At 46.4% G+C, this 20,677-nt stretch overlaps 1 protein-coding gene across 1 annotated transcript in view; it reads right to left on the reverse strand.

The window, feature by feature from the left end:
* Nucleotides 1–9,412: 9,412 nt before the first annotated feature.
* Nucleotides 9,413–20,677, reverse strand: part of Vps53 (VPS53 subunit of GARP complex) — a 118,882-nt gene continuing 107,617 nt past the window's right edge. Inside the window, 3 exon segments of the mRNA NM_001105813.1 lie at nucleotides 9,413–9,758; nucleotides 10,273–10,377; nucleotides 11,875–12,012. Of these exon segments, the coding sequence (NP_001099283.1) occupies nucleotides 9,588–9,758; nucleotides 10,273–10,377; nucleotides 11,875–12,012 (414 nt within the window). The 3' untranslated portion in view covers nucleotides 9,413–9,587.

The raw sequence follows: 20,677 nt of genomic DNA on the forward strand, positions 1-20,677 counted from the left end.
CCTGCACTATACTATCCACACAGACTTATATGAATACACATAAAACCAACCCACTCCCACCCCCCAAAAACCTGTGTGCTGCCTTACCCGGTTTAGGTAGTAATGGGGATCAAACTTGGGGCTTTATGTATGCTAGGCCAGCATTCTTCCAATCAAGTTATCTTCCCATCCCTGAACTTTTCTTTAAAATTGGATTTTTTTTTTTTAATTCCTAAAAAACTAAACATTAAAACTATACAAACGGGCTGGAGAGATGGCTCAGTGGTTAAGAGCACTGACTGTTCTTCCGGAGGTCCTGAGTTCAAATCCCAGCAACCACATGGTGGCTCACAACCATCTGTAATGAGATCTGATGCCCCCTTCTGGTGTGTCTGAAGACAGCTACAGTGTACTTACATATAATAAATAAATAAATAAATAAATAAATAAAAAACTATACAAACACAGTGTATATCTCAAAGGTGTCACGGGAAGGCTGATGAGTCTGTTTTGTTGCTAGGGCAGGTTAGGAGAGAGTTTTTGCTGTTTTTTTGTTTTGTTTTGTTGTTTTTCAAGATTTACTTTTTTTTTTTTTTCTTTTTTTCGGAGCTGGGGACCGAACCCAGGGCCTTGCGCTTGCTAGGCAAGCACTCTACCACTGAGCTAAATCCCCAACCCCTAAGATTTACTTTTTATATATGCAGATGGCTTGTCTGCATCTACTCTTGCAGACCAGAAGAGGGCATTGGATTATGAGCTGTCATGTGTTTGCTGGGAATTGAACTCAGAACTTCTGAAAGAGCAGAGTAGTCTTAACTGAGAGGCCATCTCTCCAACCCCTGGCACCTCTGTTTAATTAGAGTAACTGTGCTTGCAGCTGTGCACAGGGCACATGCTGTAACCCCGGAACTCAGGCCGGGCAGGAAGCTGTGAGGCAGGAAGAGTGAGAGTTTGAAGTGAATCTGAGCTAAAAAATAAAAGACCAAACAGTCAGTGTGTGTGTGTGTGTGTGTGTGTGTGTGTGTGTGTGTGTGTGTGTATGTGCGCGCACGTGCACACGCGCACACACCAAAATATATTTGGGATAAAGATGGCTTAGTGGGGAAAATGCTTGTAGGACCAGCCTGACAACCAGAGTTTAGATCCACATAAAAATCCAGCACAATAGAGTACATCTGTAAATCCCCTCCCCTACCACATTCCTGGCCCAATGTCCCATCAGGGGACCGGAGGCAGAGACAGGATCTCACAGGAAGGTTGGGGAGCAAGCTGGCCTGGTGCAGGCAGCAGTGAGACCCTATCACAAAGGTGGGAAGTGACACCAACACCCAAGTTGTTTGTACTACCTTGACATGCACACTGTGGTGCATACATGCCTGCACACACACACACACACACACACACACACACACACTTCACACACACACTTACAAATACATTGAGGGGATATCTGTGGTTGGAAGAAGGATACTGTTTTCCAATATTTCTTTTCTTTTCTTTTCTTTTCTCTATGTAGTTCTGACTGTCCTGGAACTCTGTAGCCCAGGCTGGCCTCAAATTCCAAGATCTGCCTGCCTCTGCTTCTCAAGTGCTGGTTAAAAAGTGTGTGTCACACACTTGGCTTGTTTACAATTTTCAAATCATGATGTCTCAATTCTGTGAAGCCAAAGCAAGCAGCAATAAAGTAGATGCTGGGGTTGAAACATAGATTATTGCTGTCACTCAAGACCTCAAGACCCCCTTTCTTTTTTCTTTTTTGAGACTCATTATGTAGCTCTGGTTGTCCTGAACTTTCTCTCTATAGACCAGGCTGGCCTTGAATTTACAAAATCTGCTTGTCTTTGTCTCCCAAGTGCTGGTTAAAGGTGTGTGCCACCACATCTGGCCTTTGTAAAGAACAGTAACAGTGTCAGTAACCCACTCTGTAGACCAGGCTGGCCTCACAGGCCTGGTGCCCAAGGAGGCCAGAGAAGGCATCGGATCCTCTGGAACTAGAATTAGTGGGTGTTGGGACAAACCCAGGTTATCCTCTGTAAGAGCAACAAGTGCTCTGGACCACTGAGCTGTCCATCTTTCTAGGCAGTGGAGGGCACCCCTTCAGCTTCTGCCTCAGGTATGTACATACACCATCATGCCCTGAAATATGAGTTTCAACATCTCTGATTTCCTTTGAAAAGATTTAAACTCAAATATGTACATGATAGAATTTTCACACCTATTTTGTACAGCAAGGACCTCATAGCTTATAAAATTTAAAACTATGGAGAAGTACATGGACTCTAGAAAGATAGAAGGTCCTGGCTTCACCCCTTCCTGAACACATCACACTCTCTCTGGGCTTCCTGGTCCCACACACGAAATGGATCCAATCCTACTTAATAGTTTTAAGAGAAGGTCTTGTTATGTGGTCTGTGTGGTCCGGACCTTGCCATCTTCCCTCTCTCACAGTGGAAGACACAGACGGTCCTTATGGCGAGGGTGCACGACCAAGCCAACTCCTTACATTCCTCTTTGACAGCACCTGGGACAAGGGCTGGCAAGATGACTCAGAGTTGGTGCTTACTGCCAAGCCTGATGACCCGAGTTAATCAGTAGGGCCCAAGAACTAGAAGTAAATTAACTCCTGAAAGTTGTCCTTTGACCTCCACACATGCTCTACTGCCTTCCTGTGTGTGTGGTGTGTGTATGTTAAAATACATTTGAAAAATATATAATTCAAAGTTAAAAGAGTGCAAGATTGGTATGACTAATGTTTGCAATTCTAGCACTTGGGAGGCCGAGGCAGGAGGAGTGACACAAGTTTGAGATCCCCTTGGACTGTAGAGTAAAAAACTCACTTCAAAAAGAGGAGAGAAGGCTAGAGAGATGGCTCAGCTGTTACAAGCATTGGCTGTTCTCCCAGAGAACTGGTGTTAGATTTCCAGCATCCACACTGTGGCTTACAACCATCAGTAGTAACTCTAGTTCCCTCGGATCCAGTGTCTTCTTCTGACCTCTCTGGATAGAAGACACAGACACACAGACACACAGACACACAGACACACACACACACAGAGAGACACACACACACACACAGAGACACACACACACACACGCACAGATACAGACACACACACACAGACACACACACACAGACACACACACACACACACAGACACACACACACAGACACACACACACACAGACACACACACACAGACACACACACACCAAAGAACAAATCTTATAAATTAAACATGGTGTCAGGACTCCCCAGGACTCCCCTGGGCCTGGGTCTGTGCTGAGAGATGTGTCAGTGAGTGGTAGTTTCCCTTTGCATGAGCTATACTCCTATTTGTTCCTCAGTGGCTGCCTCTGATGGCCAGTCACAAACCAAGCAGGCAGAAGCAGCTAGTTGCTCGCCACTACTTCCCTCCGGAAAGCTGTAGCGCCTTTGCAAAGACTTTCCTTGGCCTTGGAAATGGTGGGGGAGTTTGTTGAGAAGCTGGTCTTAATTTCTGACTTGTTGAAAAATTATCCCAAACAGAAGGAGGCGTGGAAATTGTGCAAATTCCATTTGATTATGAAGCAGAAGTTGAAAGAGGTCTCAGATTAAGTGGGAAACTGTCTTAGCTGACTGAGCATTTCACACTAGGTTTTGTCCCAGTTTGTTTGTTTTGGTTAAGAGCCTTTGGCATGCTTCCTGTTTGCTAGTGCTGCAAGATGGTTGTTGAGCTGCACAGACAGACACTGCAGGTGCCCAGCAAGCACTCTCCTGGAGCTATATCCCCAACCCTACAGAGCGGCTTCCCTCTCCTGACCATCCTGCCTCAGCCTCCACAGAGCCCGGATTATAGAAGTCTATCACCAAGTCCCACCCACACAAATTTTAATTTATAATCACTCTTTTCACTCCACATTCTCTGAGTCACTGTCCTACAAGGCTAGGTAGGAACTTTGCCCCTGAACGCAGGTAATTAAGCAGCCTTGGGGAAAAAAAAATCTAAGATTCTTTGTCAAGCATTTAATGGATTCGTTCTGTGAGCCAACCACAGCTTTTCCAATTAGGACTGCCTGTCTCTCCATAATTTGGGGGTTACTATAGGTCAAAAACCAAACCTCACAAAACCCCAGGAGACAACAGCAGGCTTTCAGGCAGGAATAACTGGCAAGAGGAGCCGCAGACTAGACACTGTGCACAAAGCACTGTTTTGGAAGATGGCCTTTGGCAGTGCATTCAAAGGAAACGTGTCCCACTTTCCGAAGTGGGCATCCTGGCCAATACTGCCAGGAGAGGAAGCTCTCTTCCACGTCTGTAGGTTTATTCCTAATGGCTAGGGGAAGTAGTTGCTGCCAGGGCGAGAGGAGTACAGGATGGGAGGTTTCAAGACCTCTTGAGACAGGTGGCTATCACCATCATGAGCTAAAAAGGTAAGGGCTGACATGGTGCTGTTGGCTGTGAGTGCAGCTGGGACAGAGAAGCAGGATACATCTCCACTTGGCTGTCTGATGGAGGTCAGACTGGCCACCTGAGGCTATGCCCCCACGGACAGACTCAGCCAAGGCGAATGATAATGAACCTTCACATTCCCCACAGCCCTTGGCCCAGGGAGGCAGACCCACACCTGGTCCAGTGTGACCTGCACAGCCCCGTTGACTCTTTGTGTCTTAGAGGCACAGACCCTGCAACCCAGTTGGTCTAGAACTATGTAGCTCAGGCCAGCTTCAAAGTCACAGAGATCTTTCTGCCTCAGGTCACTGAGAAGAGTTGGGGTTAGTGGCACACATATCTTCAATCTCAGCACTCGGGAGGGCAGAAGCAGGAAGAACAAGACCTTAAGGCCAGCCTTGCTAACTGATAGAATTAAAGCCAGCCTGGATCTGTCTCATTAAAAAAACAAAACAAAACAAAAAAACTTCCAAAGATTACCAAAAAGATTTATAATCCTTTTTCACAGATATTGCAAGCTAAGGCTCAGAGGATCAATGTCTGGCCCAATGTCAGAGTGCTAGGACCAGACCTGCAGAGCGGGGCTTCTGTGGAAGTTTCCATCCCGGTCTGCTTTTGTTTCCAGTGGACACATTCTTCATAGGCCACTGCTCACCAAGGCTTCCTTTGCCTGGCTATGTAGGTGAGAAGATGGAGAGCTGGTAGGAAAATCATCTTGCACGCAGCCCTCGAGGGTGGGTAACCGGAAGTGCTTCTTTCCTCATGAGAGTCATCCCTGGCTGGGCTGAAGAAGCAGGAGCTGGTGACGATGGAAAGTAGGGTAAGATCTCAGGCCAGACTAATGGAAGTGCTGCAGCAGATTTTCCACTGTTGAAAGAAACATCAGAATTCCCTAAAAGATCTCATTGCAGAATGCCCACCCAGATGTGAAGGAAGCAGGAATAACTTGCTGTGCACAGGCAAGGGATCTCTGGGCAGCCACATGGGAAACTGGGCTGAGACTGGCTGAGACTGGGACGGGGAGGGGAGGAAAAGCCAAGGGATGGAAACTCGGTGCAAAGTGGAATCCAAACCAGAAGCAGAACACTTGACACACATTCAGACGGAGGGTGCCACTGCAGTTGGACAGCCAGTGACCGTCCGGGACTGCCACGTTCTCTTCAGACTGTTAGGAAAGGGGAGTGTGTCCCTCCACCTGCCTCACTGCCGGGAGGGAAGCCCAAGGCTCTTTCCTAGGGTCCCTTCTGTTTTCTGTCAGCAGCAGGGAAGACATTCTAGCAAATGACAGTCAGTAATGCTTTAATTAACTGAAGTATTTTTGTATTTCAAGATGCAGCAAGAAATTAATTCCAGATGGGCAAAAGGAGAGACAGACAAAAGAATGATCCTTTTATTTGAAAGAAATTTACATCTCCCAAAGGTGCAGAATTCTGTGAGTCCAACATGTTTTTTTTGATGGACAGTTAGGATGGGACTGGAAATTTTTATTTCATATGTAAAACGTAATGGTTCTCTTCACGTTTGCTGGCTTTTCACGAGCCTGTTTCCAAGGCTAATGCTTAAATGGCCCGATGCAGTCAGCCCTAACAATTTTATTTTTGGGAAGCCAACTTGGAGAAGACAAGAAGTGTGGAACTTGCCTTCCCCCTCAGGCAAACTGGTTATTTTGAGACCTCTCTTCCTAGGGAGAGGAATGGGATTTCCAGCTGTGTGCTCCTGGCACTTCCTTGAGCCTTCTGTAAACAGGGAGCCAGGCTTCCCCTTCAACAGCAACTCAGGAGGGGCCGAGTGACACCCTGCACCATGCAGCGCCAGGCCCTGTGCTCTCTGCTCTGCACCTAAGAGCTACTTGGGATATATGCAAATGAGCACCTTTCTGGGTGCTGGGTAGAGTGGTGGGTGCTGACTCTTTGTTCTGCCAGAGGAATTTTGTTTTGTTTCAGTGACAGGGCTCACGTGCACCCAAGGCCTTGAACCTACGAAGCTCTACAAGAGGCCAGTGCTCCTGTTTTGTAGGTATGGCCTAAATGAAACTTCCTCTTGCCTGGTCCCTCCAAGCCATCTCTATCTGTCCTAACAGAAGACACGCAGAGAACTCTTTTAAGTTTTGTTGCTATTGTTCATTTTGCTTTTCTGCTGCAGGGTCTTGCTATGTAGCCCTGGCTGGTCTGGAACCTGCTATATAGAGTGGCCTCTAACTCTGAGGCCCACCTTCCACTGCCTCCCTAGTGTTGAAATTAAATGTATGTGCCATATGCCTAGCTATTGCATATTGTCTGGAAGTAACGATAATAAATGAAGCTTCTGGCTGAACCATGGCTATCCAACAAGAACCCTGAGCACTATGGGAAGAGTCCAGCTCTAGGTACAGTCTGAATCATCTATACAAGCTTCCAATGAAAGCTGCTAGCCACTAGAAAGGCCTTGCTGGTATAGGCTCAATGGTACAGCTGCAGCCTTGGCTAGACAGTCAGAGAAGCACACATTCATAAAAATGGAAGTCCTTTCTCTTTTCAATGCAAGGAGTGACAGCACTCAACAGCTAGCCTTCTCTGTCTGTGGGTCACACAAGTGTGGTTTCAACCAAAGGCAGTAACGATGTTTGGGAGGTGGGGGAGGGCCAGTCCTGTCTGAACACATAAGACTAGTTTCTCAACTGTGATTAGTCCCTAAGCAGCCCAGTGTAAAAACTATTATTTCGAGGTATGGAAGTGCACACCTGTAATGTCAGTAATAGCAAATCCAGCTTGGGTTATGAGTTCAAGGTCAGCCTGGGCCACATAGTTAGACTGTCTTAAAACAAAACCTGTTTCAAAAGGTATAAACAACAAATCTACCCAAAACCACCCAACTATTTATCTTGTGTTTACATTATATGAGGCCCTATACAGAGTCCGGAGGTATTCAGAGTCAACTAAAGGATGTGCTCAGACTATTTACATGCACTGTGCCATTTTATAGGAGACGAGAGTGTCTGCATGGAGTGTGTGTGGTCCTAGAAGCGGTCTCCCGTGGATACTGACAGACAGCTGTAATCACCTGTGCAGCTTCTAAACATATACACAGCAGGATTCTCTGCAGACTCCCAGTTAAGTCTCTAGACATCTGCATTTTTCAAAGGGCCCCAAGGGAGTCTAATGCATTCCCCAGGTGAGGAAGAGGCTGTCTGTACAGAACATGCTGTATTCGATCCTCATCAAGAAGACATTTAACATAACTCCTACTGACACCTATCAGCTGGCTCCTAGGTGGTTTCTGACAGTGTAATACATCAAGGAAGTCACTTCTATGCTGTGACCACTGACTGGGAGAAACAGTGGCTTGATCTCTCATTGCCACCACAGAGATGGCCAGAAAACCAGCTTCTTGTGAATGAGCAAAAACCACAAATGTAGTAAGCTGTGTGAATATGGTGACAATAGCCAGGTGTGGGAGGAGTCCACGGGCTTCCTCAGCTGCCCTGGGTGGGTGGCGGTGGCTGACTTGGCTGTGCTGTCTGGGGATAGCTGCATGCCTTCTTTTCAATAGGGCAGGTCCATAGGACAGCACAGGAGCCCCCAGCTCAGGTCCAGTGGGCTTTTGCACTTGTCTAGGTTTTGATGCATCTTGACCACAGGCTACACATCTTTTCCTTGCCACTTGTTTTCTTTCCGTTTAGAATTTAAAAATGCTCAATACATGAGAGTTATTCCTTCTAGCAAGGATAGGCTAGATGCTGATGAAGAAATGAGGCTCTAGGGCTGGTGTGTAGCCAAAAGAAGAAAGAAGAAAAGAGAAAAGAGAAGAGGCTCAGGGTCAGAGCTGAGCAACCTGATAGCCAGAAATGACCGGACAAGCCTCCTTGCTGTGGCAACAGTGCTCAAGAAGTGGGTCTGGGATCCGGGATCAAGTCAAGGGCCCAGATGTTAATGTTCTAACAGCTAACAAATTTAGTACCAGAATAAAAGCTGTCAGTAAAGGTGGTCACGCTGAGGTTGTGGTCACGTGACAAAGCCTTGGTTTCAAGAGAGCCAAGAGAGCAGGGTGCCGTCCACACTGGTAAGGTGCCCATTCCCTGGAATGCAGTGGGTGACTCCCCACTGCAGAGCTTGACTTCGAGAGCCGGCAATGGGCAGCATGGACGGAACAGTGCTGGGCTGTGCTCTGGGCTGTTTCCGGTTCTGAGCCTGGTGTGTGAGGTCGGTATAGTGCTCCTAGGTGGTTTTTCTCAGGAGTAGTAAGGATGTGCCACTGTGGTACTACATGCGGCCATCACGTTTCAGGGACTTTGGACTTGAAACATATGAGCGAGTGGAAGTCAGATGCTCAGACTTACTGTGCTTTCCTTCTCACAGCTTCTGCCCAGAGAGCCCTTCCAAGGGGACTTCCTGGTGTCTCTCTCAGCAGACAGTCTCCTTCCTAGGATCCAGGGGCAAAGTGAAGAGGGCTAGACAATGTGTTCATGTGAACAGGGAGAGTGCCACGCAGACCCTGCCCCTAAGTCAGGTCTAGGTCTGCCTCCACACCAGCTCGGGAGCCCTCACAAGGTCCCCGCTGTCCAGGTTGGCACACAGCATCCACTCTGTCTCCTCCATGAGCAAGAGAAGCAGTGGGCATCTCTCTTCTGGAGAGCACAGACACGGGAGAAAATGGGGACACCTTGGTCGTCATGGAAGACAGCAGATCAAGCCCCAGAAAACAGCTATTTACGTGGGAAAGTGCTGATACTGGCAGGGAATTGGTAAAGATGCCCATATCCCACTCTGCCATTGGCCACTTGGGTCATTCAGGCCCCCAAGCCAATTCCAGAGACAGGAAGGGAAAAGAACCTCAAACACAGAAGGAAGAAGGTATGAGATTCAGGCTTCCTCAGCCAAGCTGCAGGTACTGGCTAGTGGTAAGGGCTGTGTGGGGAGATGACATGGGTCAGTGACAACTCAACAATCACAGGAAGCCTGGAGACAGCATGTGAACACAGGGACCTTTCACTTTCACCCATGCTGCCCCAACCTCAGGGATGGAGATAAGCCAGACTTCACTGAACGTCCCTGACTGAGATAGAAAGTAAGACATGTTCTGGGAGAGATACTTTAATAACCGTAATGTCCTCAGAGCCTTCAGGACTTAGGACCTGGAGTCATAAGGGCGAGGGTTTCCAGAAATCAGTTGCTCAGGGACCCTGGCAATGTCGGCATGTTCCTTACAGTCTCTTTTTAATCAGTTTTTCAAGTTTTCGGATGCGTGATGATTCCTGCTCTGGTGTTGGGGCCATCAGGGACAGTGTGCTAGAACTTTCTGTCCCTGAGGGTGGGGCAGGGAGCCTCTGCCGCAAAAGTTCCAGCATGCTGCTCTGCTCACTCCTCTTCAGCCCCTGAGAGGAAAGGGAGAGAAGGGTGTTCAGGCGGTGGTCCCACAATGGCAGGGGTAGGAGGCACACCTTGGTCTTGCCGTTTGCCAGCCTGAGCTATGCTGGGCTAATGCATGATGACTAGAACCCAAAGACCTTGCTTTCTTAGGGGAATTCTGGTCCTGGGCAGCAGCCTGGAAGATAAAACTGAGCAAGGAGAAACAGGTAATCTGGAAAGAGCGGACCAGGGTTGGGAAGAGGAGAAACAAAAGCAGAGGGAAGAACAAGCCCCTGTTCTTCCTTGCACCACACCCCATCTTTAGCTAGACAGTGCCCCTCTCTTGGGCAGGGTGGTCTTCAGGTTGCTGCACTCTGTATGGCACATCAGCCTCCAGGCAAGGCTCTCTGCCATTAGGGAGGAAGGGTGAAGCCAGAAACCTACATTTTGAGGTGCTCCTCCCCCCTCCCCCCCAGGTGCTCTACCCACACTCTATTCCTTAGGGTAAGTGGGATGTATATAACAAGAGAGCTTACTTACCTTCATATCCAGTATTTTCTGGAAGGTTTCTGTGTTGCAGTCTGTAAGGAGTTTGATGTAGTTGTCAACAAATACTACCAATGGTTCATGAGGGGCCATCACCACCTACCAAAGGAGGACAAGAATAAGTAGGTCCTTGGAGTCCTCAGGCTGGAGGGTGGGGTCAGCTGTCCTTACTTGCCAGCTGATGACAGAGGGAGGTCTATTGTAAGCTGCCTCACAAGGCAGCAAGCCCAGTTCAGAAATGCTCTGATGGCTCATTGCAACTTGTTCATTAGAGCAAAATTCCCATGAGTGGCTGAATCACCCAGACTGCTTTCTAACATATGGATTCCTGGTCCCCCGAACACCAGGAAGGAACCATCTGGGAAACCTAGTGTCTTCTGCTGGGGGATTTGATGGGTGGGGGATTAACTCCTGTCTGTTACTGAGGGAGGCAGAGGCAGAAGGAAAAGATGCTCATAGATGTGCTCAGAAACAAAAATCCAAACTGGCCTGACTTTTTTGGAGACCTGAAACCTGGAACTTCGTCTCTACACAGTAACTTAACTACCAATTAGTATACAGACAGATAGCATCTCCGTCTTCATTTGGTTCTGGAACGTGCTTTTTCTTCCCCTAGTGGGCTGATTTTGTTTTGAATCCCTGAGAATGTACCAGAAGAGTGGGAGGAGCAGTTTCTTCACTGGTCCTTTACAGATGTCTCAAAATGCACCTCTCTTCCCTTGAGCAAGCTACTTGCGGGGGACTGTGAGGCTATGTAGATTGCTCAGACATGTGCTCTGGGTTCCCCAGGCCCTGAGGTCTGCAGCTGAGAGTCAGACAGCAAAACAGGAGAGAAGCCCAGAGTCCCTTTGCCTCTTAGCATGAGTTGTAGGCCCAGCTGTCACGCACTCCCTTACCCAGAAGCTCTTTGGTTTCCCATGTTTTGCACCTTTAAGTGAGCTCTGGACAGATGTTGTAGTGACTAAGTGTAATTGACAAATGGGCTTTTTGGGTTGGGGATTTAGCTCAGTGGTAGAGCGCTTGCCTAGCAAACGCAAGGCCCTGGGTTCGGTCCCCAGCTCCGGAAAAAAAAAAAAAAAAAAAAAAACCCCAAAGACAAATGGGCTTTTTAAAGCCTCCTTTAGCAGAGATTGTACTTTGTGCACTGGTAGAGCAGTGGTTTCCAGAGTGGTTCTAATGGTGGCAGGCAGGAGGGGAAGGCCGCAGTAGCCTGGCCTGGCTGATTCAAAACAAAATCAGCCCACTAGGGGAAGAAAAAGCACGTTCCAGAACCAAATGAAGACGGAGATTAGACAGAATTCACCTGCCTAATAAGAATTTCTGACTCCCAAGTAACTGTACTGATTGTCAACAGTACTGTGGACAACTCTTGGGGGCCAGTGGACAGGGAAGACTGTTTGTACAATCTTTTTTTTTTTTTTTTTCTTTTTTTCGGAGCTGGGGACCGAACCCAGGGCCTTGCGCTTGCTAGGCAAGTGCTCTACCGCTGAGCTAAATCCCCAACCCCGGAAGACTGTTTGTAAAACCAGACTCCCTAGAACAAGGGATTTAAGATGGGACCAGCTTCACTGAACAGAGTGCCCAGAGAAGACACACCTTGAGGATCATTTCAGCCCGGGTCATGCCTTTCACGACAATCTTAGTGTAACTGGCAGGGGCCTTCCTCACCACCTGTGAGCCAATGGACGGGAGATCGAGCAGGACCATCTTCAGGGAGTGGGTGTCCAGCAGAAGCTGCAGACAAAGCAGAGTGTTACAGGCGCCCCCCGGACCCCAGCACCTAGCATGTCCACACTGAGCAGGTAGGTTCTACACCATACACACGATCCTTTCCCATTTCAGAAAACTTGGGAAATGGACCTTAAAAGGAAAAAAAAATTCCCCTATCCAGGAAAAGCTACCTCAAGAAATCACAGTGAAATGTGGGTATAGTTCCTGCTAGCCAGTGTGTATAAGTAACAACCAAGTTCAAATCACGCTGAGTGTACGTATGGCTTCACACTCGCCCTTTCTAGAAGACACATTATTTCCCACTGTGACAGACTTAAATGGAATACAGGCTATATAAGTTTAAGATTCAATAGCATGCTCCTACTTAATTCACTCCCTAGGTTTTTGTCATTAGTAACAGATGGGAGTCTGGAGTAACAGTAGGGAGTCTGGAGAAACAGCTCAGTGGTTAATAAGTTTGGTTCCCAGTATCCACAAGGTAAGTCAGAGCCATCTGTAACCCCAGTCCCAGGGGATCCTATGCCCTCTTCTGACCTCGGAAGGCAATAGCAGACGTGCATACATGCAGACAAAACACTCAAACACATGGAAAGAAAAATAGTCAAAAACAACCAAACCAACCCCCAGAAGCTGAGGTAGATAGCCTCATCTCTGATTCTAGTCTCATAAGTGGCATCTCCTTAGGGGAGGTCTCTGGGACAGGCCAAACAAAGCTTTAGTGTGTTCTGAAAGTTCCCAGGACATGTCTGAATCTCTTTCTACATAGAATGCACCCATTTACACAGCTACCAGCATGACAGACACTGAAGACCGCACCCTCATCAGCACTGAAAAAAATCATCCCAGAAACCTTATTCCTTCATTAGGCAACAACGGCAACTTGCTATTGCTGTACTTAGGATTTCTCTAGATGCTGGATGACATTTTAACTCTATTTAACCGCATCCTGGCAACAACCCATGCGTTCTGTTTGCTCTGGTCTTCTGGATGCCAATGATCTGGAAGGAGATCAACTTTCTTCATGGACCACCAATGGCAAGAAATAATGGTAGGAGTTTCTTCACATTGTCTCTGAGGGTTCACCTTTATGAGTCCACTGTTCCCAATTGTATAGGATAGCACATCAGTGCTTCAAAGGTTTAATAATCTGCTATGTATAACTCAGTACCTAGCATGTCCACACTGGGCATCCATCTTGTGGATGACCACAGCATAAGTCAGGAGGGCCTGGTTAGAAGCTTCCAAGCACTGATGACAAGGTGCACAGAAATGGCTGAAGCCAGGGCTTGTGGGCACAGCTCAGTGCAAGAGCATTAGTCAGCACGAGACTGAGTTTGATCACTGCAAAAATTAACGAATGAATAGACTAAGAATGAAATGGCTACAGTCAGAAGGGTATGTCTTGGTCTGTTTAAATGGTCTAAGAGAATAGAATCACATGGCCCAAGTATGAACCCAATGGGGCTCAAATGGAGCCAGCAGTAGGATGACAGATCTCTCAGCTACCACTAAACTCGGATGGTAGCTAAGACATTCAGGACAAGCTCAAGGACCCATCAGACAGCCTTTCAGAATTATAGCTAGTGGCAAGGAGGGGGATTCCTTAAGGCCTCTGATGCTCTGTGTCCTTCTTTTCCCCTGTACTGGACAGGAGCATTACTGACTAAAGACAAAATAGCTAGTGAGAGATACGATCAACTTAACGGTTATAGTGATTATAATTTTAAAAATGCTACAAGGACTTGGGGAATGTTAATGCTTAGTTTAGATAACTAAGAAATATTACTCTCCAAAAGTGGCAAAGAAGGCTACCCTAATGACAGTAATTTCACGAAGGAATGTGGGTAGTCAGAAGCCTAGGCTTTTTCTCTGTGTGTCTAAGGTGTGCACAGGCATGTGCATGCCATGCATGTGTGGAGGTCAGAGGACAGTCTGGAGTGCTGGTGCTTACCTTTCACCTTGTTTGGAAGCAGGGTCTCTTTGTTTTTTTTTTTTTTTTTGCCACTGCACTGTGTAGCCTGTGTCAAGCTAGCTGCCTGTCAACTTCAGGGTTTATGCTTTTCTGAGCTCTTCTCTTGCCTTAGGAGTGCTGGGATTAGAGATGTGCACTACTGGGCCAAGCCTTATGTGGGTTTCATTTGTTTCAACTCAGGTTCTTTATGCTTGAGTGGCAAGTGCTTTTGTCCTCCGAGCCATCTCCACAGACTCCAGAGCCCAAACTTTCTAAGTTATTCAACTTTGAGGCCGCTAAGTAATCTTACTACTTTTGTTTTAGAAAGCCATTTGAAGTCAGGTGTGTACAAGTTTCTGTGTGCACACTGTGTATGTGAAGAGCCAGAGGGCAATCTTAGATATCCTCCTATTGTTTTCCACCTCACTTGCAGGCTATCTCACTGATCCTGGAGCTCACTGATTGGCTGGGCTGGCTAGGAGGCCTCCAGGATCTGTCTGTCCTGTTTCCAAACCCTAGTACTAAGCCCACAGGCATGCTGGCTTTTTATGTGGGTTTTGGAGATTCCAACTCAGGTTAACCTATTAGCTCTAAGATGAATTCTTACCACCATAGTGTCTGCTTTATGGAAAGGCCATGAGTTCACAGAGAGTGTGCTCAGCATATGAGAGAATGGCGCAGAATGCCAAGGCCCACGGCAGGAGCCCAGGGTTAGCATACTCTTTAGATTCCCTTGGAATTTACACTGCTCCCCACACACCTGTGAAGAACAAGGTGGTGGGTCCAAGGCCCTTGGTGTGCACCCTACAATCCCAGTGACTCAGGAAGCTAAGGTGGGAAGGTCATTTGACCCCAGGAGTTCAAGACTACCCTGGGTGAAACAGCAAGACCCTGTTTCAAAGAAAAAGACTATTTCTGTGTAATTTCACATAGATTAAGATCTAGGATATGAAAAAGAAAACTTCAAAGCTTTTTTTGTTTTGTTTTTGAAACAGGATCTTTTTTTTGTAGCCCTGGCTGGCCTGGAACTTGCTATAAGACCCGGCTGGCTTCAAAGTTACTTAAATCTGCCTTACACTGCCTCCCAAGTGGTAGGATTAAAGGCGTTTGCCACCATGGCTAAAGAGTAACTTTACTACTTATTTGTGTGTGTGTGTGTGTGTGTGTGTGTGTGTGTGTGTGTGTGTGCCCACAAAGGCTAGGGAACATCAGGTTACCTGGAGTGAGGATAACAGGTGGTTATGAGCTGCCTGACATGGCTGCTGGGAACTAGACTGAGCTCTCTGTCAAGTGCTCTGCATCACAGAGCCACCTCTCAACAGCCCCAAACAGTCAAACTTTTAGAAGAAAAAACAGAGATTTTTTTTATTGCTGTGGCTAGAAAAAAATGTCAAATATGGGAAAGACTGGAAGCTACACTACTCTAAATTATCTGAGACTCCCAGTAAAACCCAGATGGAACCAGCCGTGGTCAGTGCTGCATGGGCAAGGGAAGGAGGTGCAGGGCTCGTATAGACTGGGGCGATCAGGGCAGGATGTTCTGTAGTGCAGGGTATTTGCTTAGCATGCACATGGTTCTAGTTCCAACACCAGCACCACACACACAGAAAGTGCTGGCTGAGAATACAGCACTGAAGCCCAAACTCAAGGGGGCAGAGTGAATGAGTTTGAGTCCTTTGAGGGGAACGCAGGAGTATTTTCTTGCTTGCACATCCACATAGCATATCAGGCATGGTACTGTGCGTTTGCAGCTCAACCTTTGGTGGGCAGAGGCAGGCAGACCATGACAAGTATGAGGCTAGGCTGGGCTATGTACAACTTCTAGCATACACCAAGCTACATAGAAAGACTGTTTCAAAACAAGCATGCAACTATGGTGCACATGTTTTACTTACATCATGGGGAGAAATTCTTGGCTGTCATATTCTTAACTCTTTGGTTGCTATGACTGAGTACCTGAACTTAAGGGATGGAGGATTCATCCTGATGCACAGTCTCAGAGTACTCAGTCTAAGGTTACTCGGCCTCACGTGTTTCATCAGAACATAATGGTGGCAGGAGTGTATGGTGGGGAGTTTCAGAGAAGTAGAGAGAAGACATGACATAGTCTTCATGACACGCCCCCAGTGACATACTTCCTCTAACTGTCCTATACCTCCTAAGCTTTCCAGAAGTTTTCAAAACAGTGTGACCAGCCAGGAACTAATAAGCATTTAACACACAAGCCAAAGGTGTATTCAACTCCTAACGCTCATGCTAAACATGCTTCCCAGGGCCCACTCTTTAGACGAGCAAGGACTGGAAACAGCTCAGTGTCCATAAAACAAGGATGAGTAAACAAACGGTGGCATATTTATTCGAAGGGAAATGATACCAAAGCTAACATGAGTGAACACAAATGACATAGATCAACAGAGATAAATCTCAAAAAGTGTTAAGTAGGGGAAAAGGCAAGAGAGGAAATGACACGCACAGAACAATTTACATAAAGCTCAGAAATAAGCAAAACAGCCCATGTATCATTTGGGATATACACATATATGGAACACCCAAGCACATATGGCAACCTAGAGACCTAAATCAGGATAGTGCTCACTTCTGGGCATGTGTGGGGGTGGTGAGGGAAGGCCGGGGCTTCACTGGGGGCTTCAGCAAGAACCCTAACGACCTACTTGAAATTTGCAGAGATGCAGAGTGGGAACACAGTACGTATTTCACTGACTGGTCACTACCCTTTTGATTTTCTAGACATTGTTAACAAGAAATATTCTTTATTTCTTTTTTCTTTAAGTGCGTCTTTTGAGGTCTGGCAAAGATTCAACTTTGTAACAAATTATAAGAGCCTTGTCTGTCAAAATCAGATCTGTAGCCTATTGGGACAAAAATCTATTTCAGACATCTGGAGATGCTCGCTACCTTTCTACTTCCCAGAGATACGGTGTATGCACAGATGACTGTATAGACTTAAGTGAGAGGAAGAATTTGAATGAGCCAGACATAATTCTCTAGTGTATTCGATATCTTAAGGGGGTATTACATGCTTGCCCCTGGCCAGTCACAAGAAAACCCCATCTTGCTAGGCAGCTAGAAAGACGGGAACCTCACTCTCACTATTGCATGAAGCATGTGATCATGAGAGATGGGAAGTGGTCTTGTGGGAAGATAAAAGCTCCCATTGATTACCACTCTCTGCTGGTCTCATTCTTCAAAACTGGTCTCAGTGTACTTGCTTCAGCACAGGCGCAAGGCAAGGGTGGCCTCAGCCAATTTGTGTATACCTCAGAGATGACTTGAGGGCCTGTAGACTGGCCAAGCACCTTTGCCTGGGAAAGATCATTACCCAGTATAGAAAAATTTCATGAGGACTGCCGCAGTCCTGCCACACATACCCACCCATTGATTGAGGCAAGGTCTTACCCTGTAGTCTAGGCTGATTAGAACTCCCTGCAAAACCAAGCTGGCTTCAAGTTCTCCACCTTCCCACCTCAGCTTCTGAGTGTCACCAGGCCTGACTAAAATGGCCCCTTAGTGTTGTGCAGTTTCTTCTCCAAATGATTGTACGGTTTTTGATAGAATTTGCTTCTAGGCTGTCAATGCTTTCTGTTGCTACTGAAGACAGGCTTTGTTTCCTTGAGATGGGCTCCTGGTCTGCTGCCCAGACTGTCACTGACTTTATGACCGGCTTGTCTGAGTGTCCCAACTAGCTGGAATTACAAGTACATGCCACCACACTCAAACAGAAATGGTCTCGTTTATACTTTCCACTTCCAAGGGCTAGCAAAATGACTCAGCAGTTAGTCCCTGTCAGCTTTGCAGAGGACCTGGGTTCAATTCCCAGCACCTACAGGGTAGCTCACAATCCTGTGACTCCAGTTCTAGGGGATCCAACATCCCTTTCTAGCCTCTGTGGGTACCAGGCATGTATTTGGTACTCAAACATATAGGTGAACCACCTAAACATAAAATAAAACAAGAAAAATAAAAAGTAAAATGTTCGTGACTGTTGATTAAGGACAGGAATGTATTATTATTAGGAATGATCATGCTGGAGATTAAATTGTGGGCCTGGCAAGTGCTCACACGCTGTGCCACCAAGCCAGACCCAGGGGACACACTTCTAATGCGGACTTCAGTTTCAGCAGCCTTTCTAAACTGATATAAGTTTTGTCTTTTTTGAGACAGGGTTTCTCTACGTAGTCTTGCTCTCCTGAAACTTCCTATGTAAACCATAGAATGTAAACATAATACATAAACACAGGCCAGCCTCAAACTCACAGGGATTCACCTGCCTCTACCTCCTGAGAGCTGGGATTAAAGGTGTGCACCAGAATGCCTAACCAAGATTTTATTTTTAATTTGTGTGTGTGTGTGTGTGTGTGTGTGTGTGTGTGTGAGTGTGTGTGTGTGTGAGTGTGTGTGTGTTTGTGTGTGCGCACACGTGCAGGTGTCTCTGGAGGAAAGTACGAGGCATAAGGTATGAGATTCTCTGCATATGGAGTTACAGGTGAGTGTGAGCTACCATGTGGGTGCTGGGAATTGAACTCTAGTCCTCTATGAGAGCAGTATGCATTCTTAACGAGAGAGCCATTTAAATATTTTTTAGAGTTGTAGTTTTTTTTTAAACCTTTACTGTCCTTGTTAGGGTTTTAAGGGTACACAGGCAATAAGGGATAGAAACAGTGATATCAGACACCTTATTTGTGAGGTGGGAGATTTCTGTGTCTGGCTTTTGCTGTTGTCTTTGCTCTTAATTGGCTCAGGGCCAGTGCAGCTCAGTCTTGTCACTTCTGCTCTGTAAGCCCTCCCTGGGGTGTAGTAGGGATTGCCTCTTAGCGAGTGTTGGGAGCATGGCATGAAGGGAGGGCCTTGGTGACTGAGTGACAGCAGGCCAGGGCTTGCTTGCCAAGGAGGTAGACATGAGTGCATAGCAGTGGAGAGCAACTCTTCAGAAAGATGACTTGCTGTGCGGAAGGGCAAACACCAGCTCCGTGGGCAGGAGCACCCACGTGAGAACAAGAGAAGAGAGAGGACACTCAACCTTCCTGAATGTGACTCCCCAATTGGAAACCCAGATGCAGGAGCCTGGGGTGCAGCTCAGAAGAAAGTACCTGCCTCATATGTGAGCCTCTGGGTCCAATCCCCAGCACTACAAATGGGAGGTGAGGGATCTGGAAGGAAACTCGCTTAATTTCAGGAAATGTGGAATTTTCTATCGAGTTCCAAAATAAAATGTTCCTTTGTTCACGAATGGTATACATGGGAGTGGGACACTATTTTAAGTCCTATCCTTGAGGTGGATTTCAAACATATGTGGCTAGTAGACTTACGGCACCATGAGAACTTAAGCACCTGGGACTGAGTCTCAGCAGCCTCAACATCTGCCATCCTCACTGCCTGCTCCACCCCAGCCTGCACTCCACCTCTCTGCTTTCTGGCCATCACACTTGACCTCTAGGAGGCAGGAGTCCTGGGCACTGTTTAAGGCGTCCCACAGCCAAAGCTTGCCTATTCTGCTGTCAGCAGTGTAGGTTCTGAGGGATCCTGGTCACTCATTTCTTTTCCCTTCTGAGGTAAAATGCCCATATCCTGAAATGTACAACACTTAGAAACATGTATGCATTAACATGTTAATGATTTTTCTTTAATTTATTATTATTATTATTACTATTATTAATTCATTTAGTTTGGTTTTTTTGAGACAGGGTTTCTCTGTGTAGTCCTGGTTGCTCTAGAACATCCTTTGCAGACCAGGCTGATTTTTAACTTGGAAGTCCTCCTGCCTTTGCCTCTCAAATGCTGCGTATAAAGGCATGTTTCACCACTGTCTAGATTCCTAACATAATTCTTAATGTAGTTTTGACAAATGTTTATAACATGTAACATTTACCTTTCAAAAAACTTTTGAGATAGCATCGTACATGCCCAGGTGGCCTCAGACTTACTACTTAGCCAAGGACAATCTTGAACTCTGAGTCTCCTGTCTCTACCTCTAGACACCTAGAATTTTAAGAATTTGCTACTGTGTATGAATTATCATTTTAAAAATACCTTTTATCAATTAACAATTACCCTATTTCTACGTTAAAGCTTAAATTTTTCTATCAAATGAATAAATTCTACCATTTTGTTTTGTTTGTTTATTTGGACAAGGCATTTATTTATTTATTTATTTATTTACTTACTTACTTACTTATTTATTTATTTTACAAGGTCTCACTATGTATCTCTGGCTGGCCCAGAACTTATCATGCAGTCCAGGCCAGCCTTGAACTCACAGAGATCTGTCTGCCTCTGTCTCTCTAGTGCTGGAACTCATGCCTAGCCTCTTTATGGAAAAATATCTATTTATTTTATGTGTATGTGTGTACATGTGCACCATGTAAGCGCAAGAACCCACAGAGCTAAGAAGAGATGTCTGATTCCCTGAATCTGGAGTTACAGATGGTTGTGAACTGCAGTGTGGGTTCTGGGAACTAAACCTGGGTCCTCTGAAAGAGCAGACAGTGCTCGTAACCACTGAGCTACCTCTCCAGCCCCATTCCCTTTTACTGAAGAAACTCTGCTATCTAAAGGCTCCACAGAAGAGATGTGCCTGAGAATGAGCCTCCTACTTCCTCACTTTTGGTAACAGTAATTGTCTATACTTTCAAATTGGCTTTAATGTCAGGCATGATGGTGCACACTTTTAATCTCAGCACTTGGGAGGCAGAGGCATAA

Source organism: Rattus norvegicus, chromosome 10 (assembly GCF_021556685.1).
Source record: "Rattus norvegicus strain SHRSP/BbbUtx chromosome 10, alternate assembly SHRSP_T2T, whole genome shotgun sequence".
NCBI classification, from domain to species: Eukaryota; Metazoa; Chordata; class Mammalia; order Rodentia; family Muridae; genus Rattus; species Rattus norvegicus.